This window comes from Pleurodeles waltl, chromosome 10, assembly GCF_031143425.1.
Source record: "Pleurodeles waltl isolate 20211129_DDA chromosome 10, aPleWal1.hap1.20221129, whole genome shotgun sequence".
NCBI classification, from domain to species: Eukaryota; Metazoa; Chordata; class Amphibia; order Caudata; family Salamandridae; genus Pleurodeles; species Pleurodeles waltl.
The window spans coordinates 1,011,577,329-1,011,599,313 of record NC_090449.1 but is presented as its reverse complement, the minus strand read 5'-3'; the positions used below and the strand labels follow the sequence as shown (position 1 = coordinate 1,011,599,313).

The window sequence follows — 21,985 nt, the reverse complement described above, 5'->3', positions numbered from 1 at the left end:
TGCCACAACCTCTCCTGCCTGACTGCCTGTCCTGCGTGGTTGATTTGTTGTCTGTGCTACCCTTTCCACTGCCCTCCATGGTCCGGTGTAGTGCCACTGACCCTACAGCTTGCCCAGCATGCTCAACTTGTTGCCTCTGCACCCTCCTCCCTGTACTCAATCTGCGAAGGCTGTGCCCCTGACCTCAGTCTCCCTACAGTATTCTAATGAACAACTATATTGCTAACATTCTATATTTTACATAAGTATGGCATGCCTGATGTCATCTTGATGTAATCAAAACTGTAGTACCTAAAGCATTTCCTTCTGAAATTATAAAACTGAGATGGTCTTATTCCCATAGAAATTATGATTAGCTCTGTAAAAAACTTAAATGAGGACATATTTTCTGAGTTCTCAAATAGCAACAAAGCACTTTTAAATTGTTTGCTATCTTTGTTTTTTGTTTTTTATCCAGTTGATCACTTGATTTGTTACACTTAGGGGAGAGGATGTGGTGTTACAGCCAGAGCTGCAGACTTTGAAACTGGGGAACCAGGTTCGAGCTTCAGCGTCAGCTCGACATCCTGTAATTCTGGGCAGATCATTTAATCTCCCCATGCCTCAAAACCAAAATGAATGTGTCATGGTGTCAAGTAACTTGAGGCTCATATGAAGCAGGGTTAAGTCTGCGATATACAGAACTGCAAAAAAACAAATAAATTAAGGGGGTTATTACAACTTTGGAGGAGGTGTTATTCCGTCCCAAATGTGACGGATATACCACCAGCCGTATTACGAGTTCCATAGGATATAATGGACTCGTAATACGGCTGGTGGTATATCCGTCACTTTACCGTCACTTTTGGGACGGATTAACACCTCCTCCAAAGTTGTAATAACCCCCTAAGTGTTTTACATACATCTGTCATTGGGCTATATTTGAGCTACATTTGGGTGATATTTGTGCTACATATGTACTCTTTGGGTTCATTTTTCTCCAGTGGCCATCTTGGGAGACATATTTGTTATGCAGCTCCATCATTTCCTCATTTACTGCAGTATCCTCAGTAGAAAATGCTTTCAGTGTCCCCCTTCGATTCCATCAAGCTGCTGATCACCAGGGAGTTAACTGGCAGTCTATTACTCATATTGAATGTGCATGTTTCAGTCTGCATGTCAGAATGTTTTCATGAAATAGAAAAGGAAGTTATTTGAGGTATTTGAGAGCTCACTTAAAACTTGTCCTAATTTTTCTTTCTACAGCGCTAACCATAACTACTATGACAAAATAAACCCCCTAATTTTGTTCCTTTCTAAATTAAATGTTTTAATTTTTGCCCGTTTGATTAAATCAAGATGGCTTCAGGTGTGCCACACTTTTGTCATAAGTAAAACTGTTTGCAATTTAGTTGTTCTTTAGAACGCTATGGGAGGCTGCAGTAGAGCACACAGAATCAACTCACAGGTTGCTTCTGTTGGAAATACATGTTTACTGAGAATGTCAGACTTCATTCTCGTATAACTGAGAAAGATGGTGTGAATTTACAGAAAATATGTTCATTTTACCTTTTGGAGCACCTTCCATAACCTCTATGGGAAAAGAATGAGAAAACACTTTTGTCAAACATGATTCTTGATATCCCAGCAGAAGGCTTTTTCACAGGGAAAACACCTTAGAACGTACCAAAATTCCCAAAATATGTATTATGCCATCAACAAATGATTTATATTGTAACTAAAATCTGATAGATCCCTTTTACATTCTTCCTTGTGTGACCCTTAAAACATGCCATTCACTACAATGCATTTCATTCGGTTGCTATCCTGTATATTGGTCCCAAGATGGCTTCCAGCACTTCCTGGTTGTAGTGCTGACAGCCAATCAGTTCTCACCATGAGATATGTGCTCAGGCTCCGTCCAGATATACACATTTATTTTTCCTTTAATAAATCCAAAACTACTGGACTGATTTACACATCACAAAAAGGGTGCTTTCTGGACCAAGATTTAGATTTCTGCCAAATTTAGTGTAATTCCGTCCATTGGTTTGGGCTGTAGTCTTGTCTAAAAATCCCAATGGAAATTGCATTTGTAAAAAGCATTTTGGAACACCCCTTTTTCTGATCCCCGCTTGACGAATCACCCCCAAAAGTTCAACACAGCAGCTGAACAGACTGTCATACTAATTTTGAAAATGTCATGAAGATTTGTCAAACTGCTTTAAAATTATTGGCAAAGCAAAAAATGATGTTCCTATGAAAACTAGATCCAAACTATGGCCCTCGTTATGACCGTGGCGGTCTTCTGACCGCCAGGGCCACGGTGGCGGTTTCACCTCTAATAGGCTGGCGGTGAAGACCGCTACATTATGAGTGGTGCGGGTTGGCCTCTGCCATCCCACCACATCCCAACTCATACTGCCAGGGCGGTCGGACCTGCCGGGCCGGAGATGAGCATCTCCAACCCAGTGGTCCACTGAAGACCGCCGGTGGTATTTTGAACTGGCTTTCCACCAGGGTTTCCGCAGCGGTAGCACCGCCACGAAAACCCTGATGGAAAGGCTACAGGTGACGGGAAATGTCTTCCCTGTCACCGGCAGATGACCCCCCCCACACCCTCAGCAGTTACAGCGCCCCTTCCCCTGTTCCCCCACGCCCCATCCCCCCAACCAGGTAGATACACAGCACCCCCTTCCCACACACACCCATCCCCATATACATACACACGCAGACACCCACACGCACACCGCATACCCATTCACCTACACTGACATACACACATTCACTCACATGCATCCATACACGCATTCACTTCAGATCTCATACACTTCAGCACTCGACTCTCATTCACTTCAGCACTCATACTCGCATACACACACGCATACAAACACCCACTCACACATGCATACACACACACACGTAGACAACCACAAGCACACACAACACCCCACTCTTCCACTCCCATCCTCTGTCAGACCCCCGACTTACCAGGTCCAGTGAGGAGGTCATCCGTCAGGGAACGTGCAAGTCCACCGCCGTCAGCACCTAGCCGTAAGGACACCGCCAGGCCATATTACAGCTCGTAATATGGCTGGTGGAGTCCTTCTGGCGGGGCCGGTGGTGGAACCGCCCCCGCACCTCCGCCCACCAACACAACTACTGCTGGATTTTTGCCCAAAATGTGGTGGAAATCCAGCAGTACTCGTAATATGGTGGGCTGAAGACCACCAGCACTGGCAGTCTTCTGACACCCGTGGCTAAAGACCGCCAAAGTCAAAATGAGGGCCTATGTCTACTGGCGGCTGCCAGTAGGAGATACATTTATATATACATATCCATCATTCCTTCCTTCCATACCAGTAGGTAGTTATAGTTAGAGCCTAGCATTTTTTGTTTTTCCTATCACTTTAGTACCGTTTGACAAATCTTCAGGACATTTTCAAAACTATTTTGCCATTCAGTTCAGCCGCTATGTGGATCTTTTTGGGGTGATTCGTCAAGCTGGGACCGAGTTAAAAAGGGTGGAGGCAGGGGTGTCCCAAAGCGTATTTTCCCCTTTCACCAAATTTGGCAGAAAGCTAAACCCACCGGTCCAGCTTGCGAATCAACCACCTACTTATCACTACAAACTAGGTCCACTCGCCAGCCCACCTGCCGGTCTGCTCCTCGTGTGCTTGGCCTGCCTGCCGCTGTGCTGTACTCCAGCTGGTATCAATCCCGGCCATCCCTCCTGAGAAGGGGAGCGGCAGAGCGTGCAGTGGCCTCCCTGGCCACCAACAGCCTACCGTTGTTTGACCAGTCGTACAGTTGATCAGCTGGCACGTAGAGATCCAGCGGCCTCCAGATGGAGGTAGCCCAGCAGTGAAGTTAGTGGCGGCATGACCGCAAGCAGCCCCAGATCGGAGGCCCTGGAAGCCCCTGGAAGGAGGAAGGCGGGTAGACATGAGAGTGGACATCAGAGCGGACAACACGTAACAGCTTGATTGCCCTGGCAGAATTCCCTGACAGAATTCCCTGACTGAAGTCAGATTTACAGTGGCCCAGGACAAGGTAAGAGGCCGTGAGATTGTGTGTGGCGAACGCAGTGGGTTTAGAGGTCCACTGCTGAGTGTGTGGCCCGTCCCCCTGTGGAAGCGGCCTGGCCAGGTTGGGTGCAGCTTGTGGGGGTGGCTTCGAGAGACTCGCTCGCCCCTGCTCACCCTACCCATATACCTACATTCCTCACTTTGGTTGATCGCAGCGCAACAAAATAAAAAACTCCAAAAAAACAGCCAGTTAAGCTTAGTTCCAAAAGGCACATAAGCCACCTACTTAAGCCACCTAGCCACTCAGCAACTCAGCCACACAATACTGCTTATACTGTAGATAAGCAGAGATGAGATCAGGCAAAAAAGGAGGCAGGACTACATTTACAAGTAAGAGGAAGAGAAGGAGGAAGCATTGTCCGCCGAAATTCAACCAAAAAGAAGACCAGGACCGTACAGCAGAGTCCATCTTACCAGATCTTCAAGGGATCTCATTCCGAACTCTGAGTCCCCAGAGCCGTTCTTCCCTGCCTATTGAGCCTCTGTTAGTGCAGGACGTTGTAATTGCAGCTGCAAAAGCGGTAAAAGCTAAGTCAGTCAAAGAGACCAATAGCCTTCAGCCTTGGGGGATGACTCCTGCGGGCAAGGAGGATAGACATTCAAGGCTCCGTCCAGCTCTAGCCAAGCCTCGTAAAATATCAGATTATTTTGGGGCAACAAGCATGGCTACTGACTAACAAGCCCACCCACCCCCATCAATTTCGGTTCAGAATCAGGCCGCTGATCAACAAGGGGACCTAGAGGATGAAGGAAATTATCCTTCGCCTCCACCACTCTCTCCCATTATTAGCATCCTGCAGGGTAGAACAATAAGGGCCAGCTCCATGGATAAGGATTTCAAAGACATCAAAGATTGCCTCCCTACACCTGGAGGGTCATTGGCCACAGCAAGTGGGCAGGGCCCAGTTTTATATTCCCCGGCGTGGTAAAGCCTGACCAACCAGCACCCTGCCTCTTCTGGTCAAGCTAGTCCAATTAACCCACTTATTGACGAGGGCAAGACCCCGTGAGGCACGGGGAGAGAAGGGTGTCAGACTCCGCCAAGGAGTTCTAGATCTAAACACTACTATTTCCCCGCAATCAGTCCAACAAATGCAGCCCAGAAAGGGCTATCCTCAAGTGCATTGGAGGAAGGTGGGGAGGTATGGCTACCTACTCAGATTAATCAAGCCCCCCGGGTAGCCCAAAGAAGTGACTAATGACCCTGCGGCCACCCTGGCTCCTTTAACGGATATATGGGCGTCAATTTTGAACTCTGTGCAGACAACAGTAACAGCTCTGCAGTTCCAGTCTCATGAAATGGACATTCAGGTAGACCTGTTGAACACCCTGGCAGTATTTGTCGCAGGAATTGATGGCAAACTACAAGAATTAAATTCATTAATAACAAGGATACAAACAACCAAACTTAAAGACTTTACTATCGGCTCCTGCAAGGAGGTTGTAGATCGCATGGTACAATTGCCAGCAATGTTTGAAGACATTTTGAAGGAGATTCGCTGTCCAGGTAAAGAAGCAGGCACGTGTGTGGAGATTTCTTTGCCACATATCCACCAAACCTCTAGCACCTTCGGAGAATAAACGGTATAGCCCACGGGGACCCCCAGCTACGAGGTTAAGTAAGTCAGAGGGGAACGTAATCAGAGAAACTGTTCCAGTGGCCCTAGGTAATGCTCCAGAACACCCCTCACAAATGACCGAACGTAGGGACTTGGAAAAGCACCCCTGCCACCAACTGACCAAAAGAGAGCAGAAGCTTGCATGGAAGGGTAGGAAGAACACTCAAGTGGCTTCTAGAGACAACACAAACACCATCCTGCAAAGTGCAGTAGGAGGAGGTGGGGTCAACATGCCCCCCTCCAAAGGCATCACAACCCTGGACATCCAGGCTATCCCAGGTCCGGCAAGTAACCATTTCGTCGTGGTCCTCTAAAGCTAATCATATGGAGTCAAGGCCTCCCCTAGTTGGGCGAGTCGGGACACCCATTGTAGGGGAGATAGAGGCCACAGCATAGAACCACCATTTGAGGTCAGACAGAGCGGATATCGAAATAGCACAGTCCAGTTTGGCAGATACCTCCAACCAGGGCAGGTTGGATCGAGGTTTGCAGTTGTTATGGATCCCAGAGTACAAATCCAGAGACCCGCAAGATGTGCTCAACCGCTCTACTATTCGCAAGTTAATAAATGCAGTCCCTGACCTGGCACCAGTGACTTCAGATTACATTACCGCTATAAAATGTATCCAAGCGCAGGGTAGCCAGCAAATGGATCCAACTGTTGTGATATTTGCATCACCGGAACTACCAATGCAAATCATGGAAAAGAGTATCCAGAAAGATTGGGGAATTGAGGTATGCTTCCACCTAGGGGAAAGATAGTCGCACCTGCAGATTACTTACCTTAAAATTCTCCCCAGGCGCCAGAGTGGATTCGGAATGTTTTTCCACAGCAGTACCTATATGCGACGGAATAGCTTGTCGTTCGACTCCTTACTGACATCGCCCACTGGATGTGACGTCAACGGAGTCCATGTAATCCCTCCTTCGATGCCCTGACATCAGTTCCTTCTTTTTGCACTTTCAACGTGGATCAAGAGCCGTTAAGCCTTGGGTGCCTTTTTTTTTTATTTCAACAATTTTTTGTCAAAGGGACAGTGTGCCCTTTTTTCTTATGTGCTTGAGGTTCAAACCTTGTGGGTACTGTGGCAGGCAGGTGCCTGCAATAGAATCTCATAATATTTGTATGTGGTGTCTTGGGGAGCACCATGACTCCGAGAATTGCGACTCCCGCTGTTGTCATTGGCCTAAAGCAGTGTGAGAACAATGCATGAAGGTCCTGGTGGTGTGACTGATGAAGGCCCCACATCTTCTGTCTCGTTCAAAGTCCCAAGAACGATCGTGAAGACTGATCCAGGAGCCATTTGTGTGAGCATCGGTCACCCTCAATGTCGAAGGAAACAACATTGAAACGCAAGCAGTCGAAGTTGCAGCACACCCGACATTGTTGCGTAAGTCCTACGATTCCAATGCCCTCTTCCTGCCTTCGACTGAGGAGTCAGTACAGGATTCCACTCTGCACCTCCCTGATTTCCCTGGAGCTGGGGCGACTCTGGTCAAGATGTGGTATTACAAAAATTCCCTTCATGCCATCTTTGGGCCCATACCTCCCTCTGGTGTGTCTCTGGCCCTAAGGATTTGGATGGTGTCCTACCTGAATTTACTCCGGCAGGTTCACCTTCTGCATCAGTTTGGCCCTCTGGATCCATAGTCAGATCCATGCCTGCGCCAGTGCACAACCCCTTGGGGTACCACCTGCGACACCGGAGTTTGTTCAGCCGACACTGACAGCGATGTCGCAGCGCCTATCAATGCTAAGCCGATCACTCTCTCTGACGCTTGATTGATGCCGGACATCATTGGGTGCAGAGACAGTGGTGCCGTGTAGCTCAGACTCCTTCCCTCCTCCATATACACAGTCCCTTCTTTTTTCCCACGTGGAACAGACTTTTGGAGGAGAAGGAGAGGAACTGGAGATTAGGAACCCTATGGATGAGACTCTCCAATAGGCTCCTGTTGCTGTGTACTTCACTTCTTTTGAAATACCTCTATATACATTTGTATAATAATGACAGAGGATGTGCTTTGTTTTATACCTTCCAGTGCTTTTAATGCTCCGTATTTTCTGTAAGGATAGTATTTTCTGTACTCAATAATTGCTGTTCTTCTATAGGCTGTAACTCCTTCAGTTGATTCAGCTTCTACTTCTTTGTTCTTAGTTTTCAAACTTCCACATTGAGGGTTTTGTCCCTAGGGTACTATGTATTTTACCTTTTGTTCTGCCCTTCAGCCAAGTCCTCTTCTGTCTGATATCACTTACTAATGGTGTTGATGCTGAATACCTGTTCTAGGCCTTTTGTGTGTTGGCCTCTATTTCGCCTTGACCTTCTTGTAGATTCAAATTGTGACCTTGTTTTTTCTGCACTATAAAGGTTTTATTTTTTACACCTGCTCTCTTCTTTCAAGCTTAAGATATCAGCAACCTGATTCTGGGCCACTCAGTCTGTTGGCATTGATTTAAATGCTTTGGCGACCTTTATTTTACTGATGTCTTCCACACTTTCCATCCTCTTATATTAATACTTTCTTGCTGAATACTCTGCTTGGTCCTCTTAAATATTCATGACATCATCGGCGTGACCGTTTCAGTGTGTCGGTGGGTGTGTGTGTATGTGTATTCTTTTGACGTTAAATAGACTATTCTTCTTTTCCTCCTATGTGTGTTATACGTTATAAATGCTCCCAGATGTGTTAACATTATCTTTGGCAGATTTTTTCTTAGGTCAAGAGTGGTTTCTATCCCAATAATTGCTGTTGTTGGCTTCGACATATTTCTATTAAAGTATTGTTTATTGCTTTCTCCATCAAAGATGTGTTCTTGGATTTCCTCCCCTTTTCTGTCATTTTACAGAACAGGCTTGACTAAAATAATGGCTTTCTATGCCAAAGAGCAATAGCTCAGTGGCATTTTCTGTTGACTTTGGGCCTCCGATTACCGGACAAACATGGGTTCAGATCCAACAATTGGAGCAAATGTTTTTATATTCATATTGTCTGTTGTCCTCCGACCCATTTTTTACCCACTGCCATGGGTAACACTATTCCCAGGCTTTTCAATGCCTTTGTGACCTTACTTGCCTGTGGTCCTCCCTCGGTTTTTATGGTTTAGAGCATATACTTACTCACCCAGATTCTTAAGAGTGTCCAATCTCTTTTCTCTTGTTGTTGACCAGCCATGTCTAGTCACGGACTTTTAGTAGGGTGAGTTCACAGACATTTCTCCAGGCATCTTATTGCTTTGATATCTATTTTAAGGTAAGAAATCTGCGGCTAGAAGTCTCTCTCAGATGAACAAGTTAGTTACCTTGGGTAACGACTTATCTGGTAGAGAAAATATCTAGCCACAGATTCCTTACAAGCCCACCCATCCTCCCCACTCTGCGACCTGCTAAAAGGATGAGGATTTTTCCTTTGAAGAGAGCCCTGGAGATTTCTCCATTGGTCAGTATTCATTGTAAATCTGTATTTATGGTGAACGGCGAGCTGGTCTCTCGCTCTATCTCTTCTCTCTTTTCTCTTCTCTCTCTCTCTCTCGTGAAATATGTTTCATCATTAGCATGATGGTCCTCAAACCACTTTGGAGAGCTTTATGGTTGTCAGGTCACCTGGAGTATACAGAAATTTAGTACCAAATTGTGCACCAATATTTTCTAGATTAGGCAACCAGAAAACGTGGGAAACGTTCGGAACAACGATTGCACGAGCAACACAATCGTAATCACGCTTGCCGCAACAACGACTGCCCTTTTCTCTGCCTTAACTACGCATGTGCTGAACAATGCATATGTGTGGTTAAGGCAGAGTGGACCAGGAGAGGACGTGGTCAGGTAAGTGGGGTTGGAGCAGAGTTTGGGTTAGTTTTTATGGGTGGGGTTGGGGATCGAGTACTGGTTTTTAGGGGCAGGGGAATTGGGGTAGTTCTGTTTTTAGGGGCAGGGGTGGGTGGGGGGTCGGGGTAGTTTCGTTTTGAGGGGTGGAGGGGTCGGGCTACTTTTGTTTTTGGGAGTGGGGTAATTTGTTTTTTGGGGTGGAGGCATCGGGGTAGTTTGGTTTTTGGCGGTGTGGGGTCGGGGTAGTTTGGTTTTTGGGGATGGGTAGTTTGGTTTTTGGGGTGGGGAATCGGGTTACTTTAGTTTTTGGGGGTGGGGGAATTGGGGTAGTTTAGTTTTTTGGGGCGGCAGGGGTTCAGTTGTTTTAAGGGCTGGTGGGGGAGGTTGGGGAAGGATTTAGGGCTCAGGGTGGGTGGGAAGGAGGTATCTGGGGTAGTTTTGTTTTAGGGGTGGGAGGTTTGGGTAGTTTTAGCATTAGGGGTGGGGTACCTCTGGGCCTTAGGGCAGGTGGGGGATGGCATGCTAGAACCACGCATGCCGTTCTCACACATGCCGTTCCCACACATTTTTACAATGAAAAATCATTGTAAAGGCATGTGTGGTAAAGGCATTTGTGGTAACAACGCGTTCGTTGTTCCGACTGCGTTGTTCAGGCTTGTGTGGTTCCAGCATTCGTCGTTCCATCATACATTCGAAAACGCAAATTATGAAATAGTATGTGACACATTTTCTGTCTATATCTTTTTATCCTTGTGAACTAGAAATGTTTTGTATTGCAATCTGCAAATTATGTAGCAGGTGCTGTGAATCTACAATAATCTAGTAAATGTAGGATCCACTGGATGACAGAACTACAATGCCCCTGTCAATTGAAAGGTGTTTTATCACATTATTCATTAAAAGTAAACCAAACATAAAACTTTAATTTACCATCAGTGTCCATTTTTAACTGCATCTTACCTAGAACAACTTCTACAATTTCTCCCTTCTCATGCTATTTCATTTTTTGACATGTATTTGATATTTAAGATATTTAAAACCAAGTGTTGCTTTTGTACAGTATGGAACAAATCACATTGAAGTGGCAGCCTGTTGATTACTATTTGTAAAGTCTGCATGTATATGCGAGGCAGTTAATACTGTTTTTCTTATCCTGTTAATTTTGCTGCACTATGGTAGTAATTTAGAATTTGATCTGTGCACTGTTAACTCCATGATGTTGTGTTCTTCCAAAGTTAAGCAGTTTAAACTAAATATGGAAAAATAGCCCTGAAGATCTCAAATCTGGACTGAGAAACTCATCTGGTCTGCAATTGGAACAAGAGCAGTGTATCAAATATTTATATCAGACATATCTGTCAAGGGTCTGTTCACATTTCAATATTCTGTTTTGTAATTCTGTGCATTTCTCAATCTTTTCACTTTGCTATATGTTTTTTGCTATCCACTGAGAGTATATTTGTTGTCTGGTGTAATATTTTGATTTAGATGCAAGAATTCTGGTCAGATGGAACAATCACTCCAAAGACTCGCTGCTGGGCCCAGGGTATGGATGGGTGGCGACCTTTACAAGCTATTCCCCAGCTGAAATGGTGTTTGGTGGCCAGTGGACAGGCTGTGCTGAATGAGACAGACCTTGCCACACTGATTCTGAACATGCTGATCACTATGTGTTCATACTTTCCAAGCAGGTACAAAAAAGTGTGTTTGCCTCCCTTCTCAGTACCTTTTGAAAAATGTAAATATTAATAATTGAAGTCCTGTCACACAATAATTTATTTATTTTTTTGGTTGAAATTAAACAGTATAACTTTTGATCAGTTGCACTTCAGTGGATTATATGTACATAAATGAGTGGTTAATCGCTAATATTCTTTTGTGTGTGTCTTAGTTAAGATAATGTCACTGATGTATACTTCATACATCTTTTCAGCTTAGACATTGCATTATTATATGGGAACATTTCAGTTGCAATATTTGGGGCATTACAATCTGCCACTTTCACAAATAAGCTTTTTTTCAGGAGAGGGCTGTTAATTTACCTCGCTACCTACAGCAATAACAGTGGCAACCATGGAAGACTGGCAGGTTGGATTAGAAAGCTCCCATATGGAAGAAATAAGATAATACAAACTTAGGACAATAGGAGACCCAGGCATCTCACACAGTGAGACACAAGGGATTTGAGTTGGTAAAACACAGTGGTCTTCTGCCTATTGATACAGGTTTGGGTTGATCAGGATAATAAAGCACTTAAGGAAATTCTCTGGTCTCAAATGGCCAATGACTTGGTGTCAGGACAGATAAAACTTGCAGAGGACGACCTCAGCCACCAAGAACCCAAACAGGTTGGTGAAGAAAACCTAGTGGTGGATTGGCATAGTCCTTCTAGAAATGTGATATTAGGGGTAATTACATTAATGTGTGGTGCTCACTTCATAATGTTTTGAACAACAAATCCTGAGAGGGATGACTAACACAATATGTAGGGGAATTGCTATTATCTGATAGGGACATCTAGTTTCAGACTCCTTACCACAGAATTTCCCACGCGTCTGTCTGGATCTAGAGATTTTTCTCAAGCAGTACCCCTTGGAATTTAAAGCTACCCCTCAATCGTTTTTTGACTGAACCATTTCCACTTTTTGTCAAAGCTTTGAGTGTTGACACACCTGGTGCGTCAAGCATGCCTTCGCATAAGATCATATTCAAGCCCTGTGGATCCTGCCATCGGGCGATGTCCGTGACGGAGCCACAACTTGCGTGTCTGGAGCACAACAAAAAAGTCAGTCAGCTGATGAGACGCGGGAACCGGAGCATTGTCGCTCGAGGCCTCCGTCTGCAGATCCTGCGTCTGGGTCGACTCCGCGTGTCCCCAAGTTTCCGGGAGCTGTTGTGGCCCCTTCCCAACTTCGGGAATTTGATGAGGCCACGTGTCTCATTTTTGGACAGTTCGACACTGATGGTACACCTTCAGGCCTCGAGATGCCTTCAGTGGCAGTCAGGATCAATCTCCTGACAGAGATGCTTCAACCAGGGGCTTCATCCTCTGAACCCTTCTTGCCTTTTAATGAAGCCTGCACTTATGTCCTGCTGGGTACCTCGTCCAAGCCTATCACAGAGGCTCCTGTTAACAGGGCTATTGCCCACTGCCATCGCCGTGCTCCAACAGACCCAGGGTTCCTGACGCAACACCCCACCCCGAGAGCTTAGTTATCCAAGCCTCCACATCCCACTTTCCGTTCCACATCCCCGGACAGGGAAGAAGATGTTTTCTTCTGCCATCCTGACATTGCTGTCCGTGGACACTTCATGACTTTTCGGCCATTATTCCCACATGCTGTGGGATACGGTTGCGCACATGCTGCCATAGGTCCTGGAGGAGGCCCGGGCTTTAATTTTCTAAGCAGTTTCTGATGGGAGAGACGCAGCAAAGTTCACAATCTGATGTGGATTGGACACGACCGACTCACTGGGAAGATCAGTTGGCTTCGAAAGTGGCCCTGCGTGCCATGCCTGTTTGAGAAGTCTGCCTTTTCAGGGATGTGAAATCCAACCTTATGGATATGCCCTTTGATGGCACCTGTCTCTTAAGAGAGAAAGCAGACATGGTGCTCTAGTGCTTCAAGGATTCTCGGGCTACGGCCAAGTCCTTGGGCGGTCCCTCATCCCCTTCAGTCTGCTTTTCACCTCTTGGCTACGGATGGGGTGTCCCTCCACATTCCATTTCCATCCAGCCAGTGTGTTGCGCATGCTGCCCAGCCTCTGCATGCTCGTGGATAGAGGAGCCAGTGGCCTGGCCATTCCTATACCCTCCAGGCTTCCCCACACGCTCTACCCCATCAAACCACCTCTGCAGCCACCTCTAAGCCTTCCTAACTCTTCTGCACCAAGGGCCAGTCTGAGGCAGGAATCGCCATCACCTGCTCCTATGGCAATCCAGCACGTCAGAGAGGTTGGTTTTGCCAATAGTCCGAAGGGGCTACTCCCTCTCCTTCAACACTACCCCTCCAGCCATGCCACCACCCTGTGATTGGATGTCGGAAGATCACTTGGCACTTCTCCGGAAGTAGGTTATGGCTCTCTTGGCCAAGGGAGCCATAGAGAGGATCCCTGTGCCAGACGTTGATCGTGGTTGTTATTCCCACTACTTTCTAATGCCCAAAAAAGGATAAGGACCTTTGTCCTATCCTTGACCTCCTATCTCTCAATCTATTTCTCTGGCTCAGGTTTTATCTGCCCTGGAACCAGGATACTGGATGGTAGTGGTAGGTTGCTTATTTCCACATTCCTGTCTTGCCTGCCCACAGATGTTACCTGCGGTTCACAGTAGGCCACAAGCACTTTCAGTTCACCGTGCTTCCCTTTTGCCTTACCAATGCCCCTCGGGTGTTCACCAAGGTGATGGAAGTAGTTGCAGCTCTTCTGAGGAGATCACAGGTTTCAATATCCTCCTGTCTTGACGACTGGCTGTTGAAGGTGGGCTCGCTATGGGCTGTCGTGTCCTATTTTCAGACTACGGTGGACCTCCTGCATTCACTAGGGTTCACTACCAACATGTCGACGTCACACCTGACCCCATCTCAGACACTCCTTTTCATCGGAGCTGTTCTGGACACAGTGCAGTTTTGGGATTATCGTCACAAGCAGCGAGTTCATGATAGTCAGGATATAATACTGATGTTTCAGCCTATATCCTGCTTTTTTGAGAGTCAGACCTTGGGCTGTTGGGTTTCATGGCTTCCTGCATCCTGCTAGTACCAAATGCACAATGGAATATGCGGCTCTGCAGTGGGACCTGCAGTTCCAATGGGCACAGTATCAGGAAAATCTCTTTGAAATGGTCCAGATCTTGGAGAGAACTGCAAAAGATTTACAGTGGTGGCAAATAAACCACTATTGGTTATTAGTTTGACCCTCTCCCTTCCCCAGCCGATCTCGCGCAGTGACTGATGTGTCACTCCTGGGATGGGGCAGCCATCTGAGAAAAGTGGAGATCAGAGGATTTTGGTCTTCGGCAGAGTCCAGCGTGTTGGAGATCCGACTGGCATTGAAAGCCTTTCTGCCCTCCATCAAGGGAAGGCTAGTGCAGATATTCACGGACAACACCACTGCAACAAACAGGGCAGGATGGCATCTCTGGATATGGCTGGAACGCAAGGGTATATCCCTGGTGGTTCAACATCAGGCAGGCTTGCTGAATGCCAGAACAGACAAACTCATCTGTTGATGCACACCAGATCATGAAAGGCATCTTCACGTTGAAGTGACGCAAGGTCTCTTTCAGCGGTGGGGAGAGCCTTCCCTGAGAATGCACAATGTCAGCAGTTTGCAAGGTGACTCTTCCTCTGAGACCCTTTTAGTCTCTAGTGGAGCCCAGGCCTCCTGCATACCTTTCCACCCATACCAATTCTGCCCCGTGTTCTCAAGATCAGGAACGACTGGGCCCAAGTCAAACTTGTGGCTCTGCACTGGACATGGAGACTCTGGTATCCTGAGTTGCCGAGCAAGGCCATTGATCATCTGATCAGACTGCCCATTTGTGAGGATCTTCTGTTGCAGCAGCAGGGAAGAGTCTTCCACCTTAGCCTCTCCAGTCTCCACCAACTTGCTTGGAGATTGAACAGTGGCAGTTGATAGCTTTCGACCTTCCCCCTGAAGCCTGTAATGTCATCTTGGTAGCCAAAAGTCTTTCCTCCCAGACAGTATATGCCTGCTTTTGGAAACATTTTGTGGCATGATGTGCAGAAAAATCTCTTGATCCCCTTTCTGCGCCTCTTTCTAAAGTTCAACTATTCAATCTCTCTCTTGCGTAACAGGCTCTTCCCTGGACACTCTCAAGGGCTACCTTTCTACATGCTCTGCTTTTTATGGGGTTGCATGATCAACCTTCTCGTTTCAAGTCCTCTATATTACATAGATTTCTAAAGGGGGCTTGTACATCTTTTTCCTCTTTAACCATTTATTATACCTCAGTGGGACCTTGATTTTGTTTTAACATTCTTAATTTGTGCTTGTTTCGAGCCTCTCCATATCTGTCCCCTGAGGCTCCTTACAATCCAAACAGCTTTCCTCGTGGCAGATTACATCTGCTCAAATAGCAAGTGAGATTCCCTCCTTGTCATACAAGCCTTCTTACCTCACAGTCATCCCTGACCAACTAGTGCTTCGCACAAGAGCCTCCTTTCATCTGAAAGTGGTCTCTCTATTTCATGTAGGCCAATCCATCACCCTCCCTTCTTTTTAGGTTCCTCCACATTCCTCCAAGGAAGAAGAACAACTCCACTATCTGGACTTAAAAAGAACATTGTTGTTCTTTGTTGATCGAATGAGAGTGTTTGGGTGGGCAACCAAATTTTCATTGGTTATTTTGGAGCGAAGAAAGGTCGGACTGTGCAGAAGCAGACCATTTCCAGATGGGTTGTTCTCTGCATTGAGATCTGCTACCCACTGGGCAAAAAAGCAACCTCCTGAGAGCTTGCGATCTCATCCACCAGAGCTAAAGCTGCGACCAGTGCGTTAGCATGCAGACTTCTGGTCCTGGATATCTGCCAAGAAGCAACGTGTGCCTCATTGCACACGTTCACGAAGCACTACTGGCTAGGCAGTCAGGTCCGTAAGGATGGGCACTTTGCCCGTTTTGTCCTCCAGAACATCCTCATCTGAAATCGGTACTCAGACCTACCTCCAGGGACTTTACTGCTTAGGTATATATTCTAAGGTAAGGAATCTGCAATTGGAAGTCTCTGTCAGATGCACAAGGTACTCACCTTCGGTATCACCTTATATGGTAGAGACTATGAAGGTAACTAACTTGTTTATTGGTTCGTTCCAATGATAGAAGTCTAAAATGAAACACAAGAAATTGAAGCAAGATTCTTCCTCGTCCGCCCCCCCACCAGATAAGTTGGGGGAAATCAAGGTGCCACTCTTTTCCGATTTCTTACAGAGGAGCCAAATCCACAGCTTTTCCTGAAGCACACTGAGTTTCCAGGTGCTTCATCAATGCAACATCAAGTACTGGATTTCAGGCAAGCCTTGTTGCACATCTTTGCCACCCTTCTGGCTCCCTCTGGTGTGCCTTCTGGCTCCAAGGTTCCAACGATGCGTCCAGTTGGAATAATATCATCTTATCTGTCCTTGACGCACTCTGTGCCTCTTCACTCTACTTTAGGGTCCACGCATAATCTGAGCTTGACACCCAACTCAACTTAAAATCCACTGCCAAGAGGAAGCCAGTGGTCTAAACACCTCCATGAACTCTGGATTGAATTCCACCTCTGGTCCTTCTACAGAGGAATCAGCCTTTTTTGCTGTGGTTATCAGTTCCACTGCTGCAGTGTTAGACCTGCAGTTCCTATCCGTTGATTTCAGAAGTAATGTCTTGATGACAAAAATCCTGCAACCTTTGCAGGCCTTCACAGAACCAATTCTTCATTTCAATTAAACACTAACAGACACACTAATGGGTACTCAAGCCAAACATTGTTCTTGTCCACCAGTAAATAGGAAAGTGGCCAGAAGACATGGACCTGCCCCTTACCACCCAGCTTTCTTCATGCAACACCCTCCACCTGAAAGTTTCAAGGTCCGGGTGTCCATATGTAGGCTAATCCCTAATTATTTTCCAATTACACCTGATAGGGATCAAAACATATGGTGGAATTCTGGAAAAGGTTTATTTTGACACTTCTCGCCCTTTATTCCAGGAATGCCAGCTACCTCTTCCAATAGTGAATGCATGTGTTACGGGATATGGTCAGCAAGATGTTGCAGACAATCCCTAACAAATTCCGTACAAATCTTGCACAGATTATTCAAGAAGGCCAGAACGCAGCAAAGTGCGTAATCTGCTTTCGGCTGACCACCACTAAATACTTGGGCATTACAGTCTTCTGCTAGTGTTTGCCAGTCCTTTCCAGGTCGGGGTCAGTAATCCTTCTGACCACACCCAGGCCCTTAGGTGCAGCACCCCCCAGCTATCGCCACCAAAGCATTTCAGCTTGCCTTCAGTGATGCTTACCACAGCACTGGAGGCAGCATAAGGTATTACTCCCCAGGGTTTCCGGGAAGGAAGAGGAAGGCTATGCTCTTCCTTTCTGACTAGATGCTTATTACACCCACACCAGAGCCGGTTTGTAAAAGGTCCAACAGGAAGTGCAGGCTCTTTTCTAAAGGAGCTATTGAGAGGGTCCTGGCATTGGGAATAGGGATTGGCTGTTACTTCTTCCGTTTACTGGTTCCAAAGAAGGACTCAGTCCTCTGTCCCATTTTTGATGTTCGCCCTTATTTCTTCCTGAAAAAGGACTGCTTTAGGATGCTCATGCTGACCCAGCTTCTATCTGCCCTGAATCCAGAAGACTGGATGGTAGCACCGGACTTGCAGGCTGATTATTATCACATTACCTTCCTGCACTCCTTCAGGCATTACCTTTGGTTTGAAGTGGGCTGTACGTATTTTCAGTGTTCCCATTCGGCCTTACGAGTGCCCCTCTGGTGTTCATGAAAGTGAGGTAACACATCTTTGCGGGTTCTAAACATTAGTCTTCCATTACCTCAATGTCAGGCTGTTGATAGTGGCTCACCACAGTCAGTCGTAGATCACCAGCAGATGACGGGGAACCTCTTAAAATCCTTGCGTTTCTCAATCAACATGCCAATGTGACAGCTAACACCTTATCAAAGGCTCTTGTTGATGTGAGCTGTCATTTATACAGTGCAGTTTGGAGCCTACCTTCCAGTTCAATGAGTCCAGGACATTCAGTATGTAATCCTGATGTTTCAGCCCCTTTCCTTGGTTTCTATAAGAGTGATGCTGAGAATTCTTTGCATCTTGGCCTCCTGTATCCTGCTTCCTGACTAGGCCTGATGGCACATCTGGGCTCTACATTGGGATATCATTTTCATTGGACCCAGCACCAAGAGAACCTGCCAGATTCCAACCATTTTCAGGAGCAGACTGCAACATATTGACAGTGTGACTGCTTGACACCAGTTGGACTGGCGGCAGATCCTCTCCATATCCCTTTGATAGTAGTGACTGAGATGTCGCTGATGGATTGGGGAAGTCTAGAGGAGGTGACAGTCAGAAGACCCTAGTATTTGTAGGACTTTCACTTGGTGTTGAAGGCCGTCCTACAGTCCATCAAAGAAGGTTTGTTCAGGTCCTCACTGACCAAGCCAGTGCAATGTGGTACTGCAACAAGTAGGGCTGAGTGGGTTCTGATCCCAATTCCAGGAGGACCTGCACCTCTGGAGCTGGCTGAGTTAATAGGGCATCTCCGTAGTTGTGAAGCATCCAGAAGAATCTTTAAATGCCAGGGCTCACAAACTCAGTTGCAGATGCCTAGCGGATCACCAATTGTAGCTAAACCTGGAGGTGGCACAGAGCATCTTCCCTTAGAGAATAGCTAGATTGGTTCACCATTGCAGAGACTTCACAGTGTCAACACTTCTGCACATTGTAGTTCCAAAGAAGCCTCTCTCTCTCTCTCTCTCAGATGCACTCCTCCTAGAATGGATCTTAGGACTGTTTGCCTTTCTGCTTCTTTCTCTCCAGCCTGGAGATCTGAGGAAGATGAGGAGTGGCTGGGACCAAGACATCCTAATGGCTTAGAAGTAGGCCAGGAGACTGTGTTTCCCAGAACTTCTATGGATGAACATCTGGCCTCCTATCAGGTGTCTACTTCCGGAGGAACTTCTATTGGAGCAGCAGGGCGAGATCCTTTAACCATGCCTAAGTTAGCTCTACCCATCTGTGGAGATTAAGGGGCTCCTATTGACTGCTTTTGATCTTCCTTCTGAAGTTGTGGGTGTCATTTTAGTGGCCAGGCATCAATCTACAAAAACTGTTAATGCAAAACGCTGAGATATGTTTGTGTCCTTGAGGTAAATCCTTATATAATCACAGTGAGAGATAAAGAGGAACAGGTGGCACAGCCTCTAATAGTTAACACATCCAACATCAATGGTACATGGTACAGGGCACAGTGAAGAATACAGACTAATATTTTTTGTGTTGTGTTTGCTACCATTGGCTAAGAAAACAGATCCAGTTGTTCTGGATAAAGAAGTCTCACCCACGCATTGTGGCATGCTTCATCTGCTTCCTACCCCACCCTGGTAAGATGATACAACTACGGTGGACTTGACCTACATTTTGTGAGGGAGATCAAGTGTGGAAGCTGAATAGAGTTGGTTGCAGATATTAAAAATACCTTAGGATAAACCCATGGGAGTTCCCTTTATTGGTGGGGTACCATAGGTACACATAGGGGGTGATTCCGACCCCGGCGGTCAAGGACCGCCGGGGCCGCGGGAGCACCGCCAACAGGCTGGCGGTGCCCCGCCGGGCATTCTGACTGCGGCGGTTTGGCCGCGGTCAGACAAGGAAAACTGGCGGTCTCCCGCCGGTTTTCCGCTGCCCTTGGAATCCCCCATGGCGGCGCAGCTTGCTGCGCCGCCATGGGGGATTCTGACACCCCCTACCGCCATCCTGTTCCTGGCGGTTCGCCCGCCAGGTACAGGATGGCGGTAGGGGGTGCCGCGGGGCCCCTGGGGGCCCCTGCAGTGCCCATGGCAATGGCATGGGCACTGCAGGGGCCCCCATAAGAGGGCCCCACTGTGTATTTCAGTGTCTGCAATGCAGACACTGAAATACGCGACGGGTGCAACTGCACCCGTCGCACATACCCACTCCGCCGGCTCCATTCGGAGCCGGCTTCCTCGTGGGGAGGGGTGTCCCGCTGGGCTGGCGGGCAGCCTTCTGGCGGTCGCCCGCCAGCCCAGCGGGAAAGCCAGAATGGCCTCCGCGGTCAAAAAGCGGCCATATGGCGGCTCCCTCCACGCGGGCGGCGACCGCCGCCCGCGGGGGTCGGAATGACCCCCATAATCTTAAAAACAAAAGGGGGGATGGTTTGTGGATACAATGGCTAATACAGCCATTTTATTGCCAAAATGTTGCTGCCCCTGACGGACTACAAAAGGTCCAGGGGATTCATCAGTGCGAATAAGTTATAGGATCCCTATACAACTAGTGAGCACATCTGCATGCAGGTGAAAGAAATATTGCTCACCTGCACCATTCCAAAGTGGTAGCCCAACTATGGGCTGGTGCTTCAACCATGGTCAGGACTGGTGCAAGCACCTCCTGTAGCCAGCCACAAGTTCGTCAAGGAAAATGCCAAGCAGACAAACTAGTCCAAATCTCTCGAGTCCGCCGAAGAACTCCCTCACATAACAGAGGTTGAGTCCACCCTGGTAGTGTCATTTTACCAAGGTAGGGTAGAAAACCAATGATAAAGTATGCCACAGTACGTGGATGGGGCTTCTTTATCCAGAATAACTGTACCTGGTTTAATAGACTGGGGTAACCAACAAGGAACAAAAGTGATTGTTCTGTATTATCAATAGTGTGATTCCTGCCATACAGATTAATTACAGGCAAAATTGTCAGATGTTTTGCTTGTTATGCAGTCTTTAGTCCGCTGAGGCTAAAGACAGCAAGGCTTGCCATGAGGGTATTTGTCAGTTCTTTTTTTCCTTTTTGCATTTATAGACCCAACTTTCCATGTTTAAATCACCTGATGTTTTCTTAAAGATCTAGTTCATATGTTCCATGCCAAGCCTTCTGTGATGGTTCTCTCTTTCCCTATGTGGTACCCTGGAGCATCGGTGGACAAAAAGCTGTTTGTGGGGTTTGATGGGGGAAAGGAGAGGTATAGCAGTGCAGAACCAGACCAGCACCATTTGTCCCTCTGTATTATGATCTGCTATGCATTGGGCAAAAAGCAGGCCACTGGAGGTCACAGGCTATATCTAAGGATGCTACCATGGCAGTGGCAGAGTACCTGTTTTGGACAGCTGTCATGCTGCGGTGTATGCTTCAGTCCATACATTCACAGAGCTCTACTGCATTGATAGCTAAGTCCAGCGGAGGGCACTTCCTCTGTTTGATCTTTTATGGCTGTTTGGTTTGAGTAATTCCACAAACCCACCACGCTTTGGTATCTATTCTCAAGAAGAGGAGTTTGTGGTTACAATTATCCATCAGAAGAACAAGTTGCATACCTTCAGTAACGGTCTGTTCGATGGCATGTGTAGCTGTAGATACACGTGCTGTGCATAAGCTCGCCATCTAGTTTTGGGTTCGGAGTAGTACAACTTGTTTTTGTTCGAAGAAAGTTTTCGAGTCACGGGATCGAGTGACTCCTCTTGGTAATACTGCGCGTGGGCATGTAATCCTTTGTTAGATTGTTTTTCTCTGCCATCAGGTTCGGATGTGTGTTCCTCTCACTCAGAGTTTTCAGCTCCAAACAGTCTAAAACGGTATTCTTTCCATCTTACTATCATCATCGATATTGTTTCCGAACACCTATTCTTTAATAATTCAACTCTCGGTTCCTTTTCTGCACTCTGAATCGAATTTCTCGACCCTTTCGGGAACAAAAACTCCCTCTTGGGTCTCTTC

The 21,985-nt window shown here is 46.8% G+C and overlaps 1 protein-coding gene across 2 annotated transcripts in view; it reads left to right on the top strand.

Moving 5' to 3' along the window:
* The window catches only part of DNAJC13 (DnaJ heat shock protein family (Hsp40) member C13), an 876,382-nt gene that overhangs the window by 423,733 nt on the left and 430,664 nt on the right, over nt 1–21,985 (top strand). For both annotated transcript variants that reach the window (XM_069211911.1, XM_069211910.1), the window contains one exon: nt 11,005–11,207. In XM_069211911.1, coding sequence (XP_069068012.1) covers nt 11,005–11,207 — 203 coding nt within the window. The remainder of the gene's footprint in view (nt 1–11,004; nt 11,208–21,985) is intronic.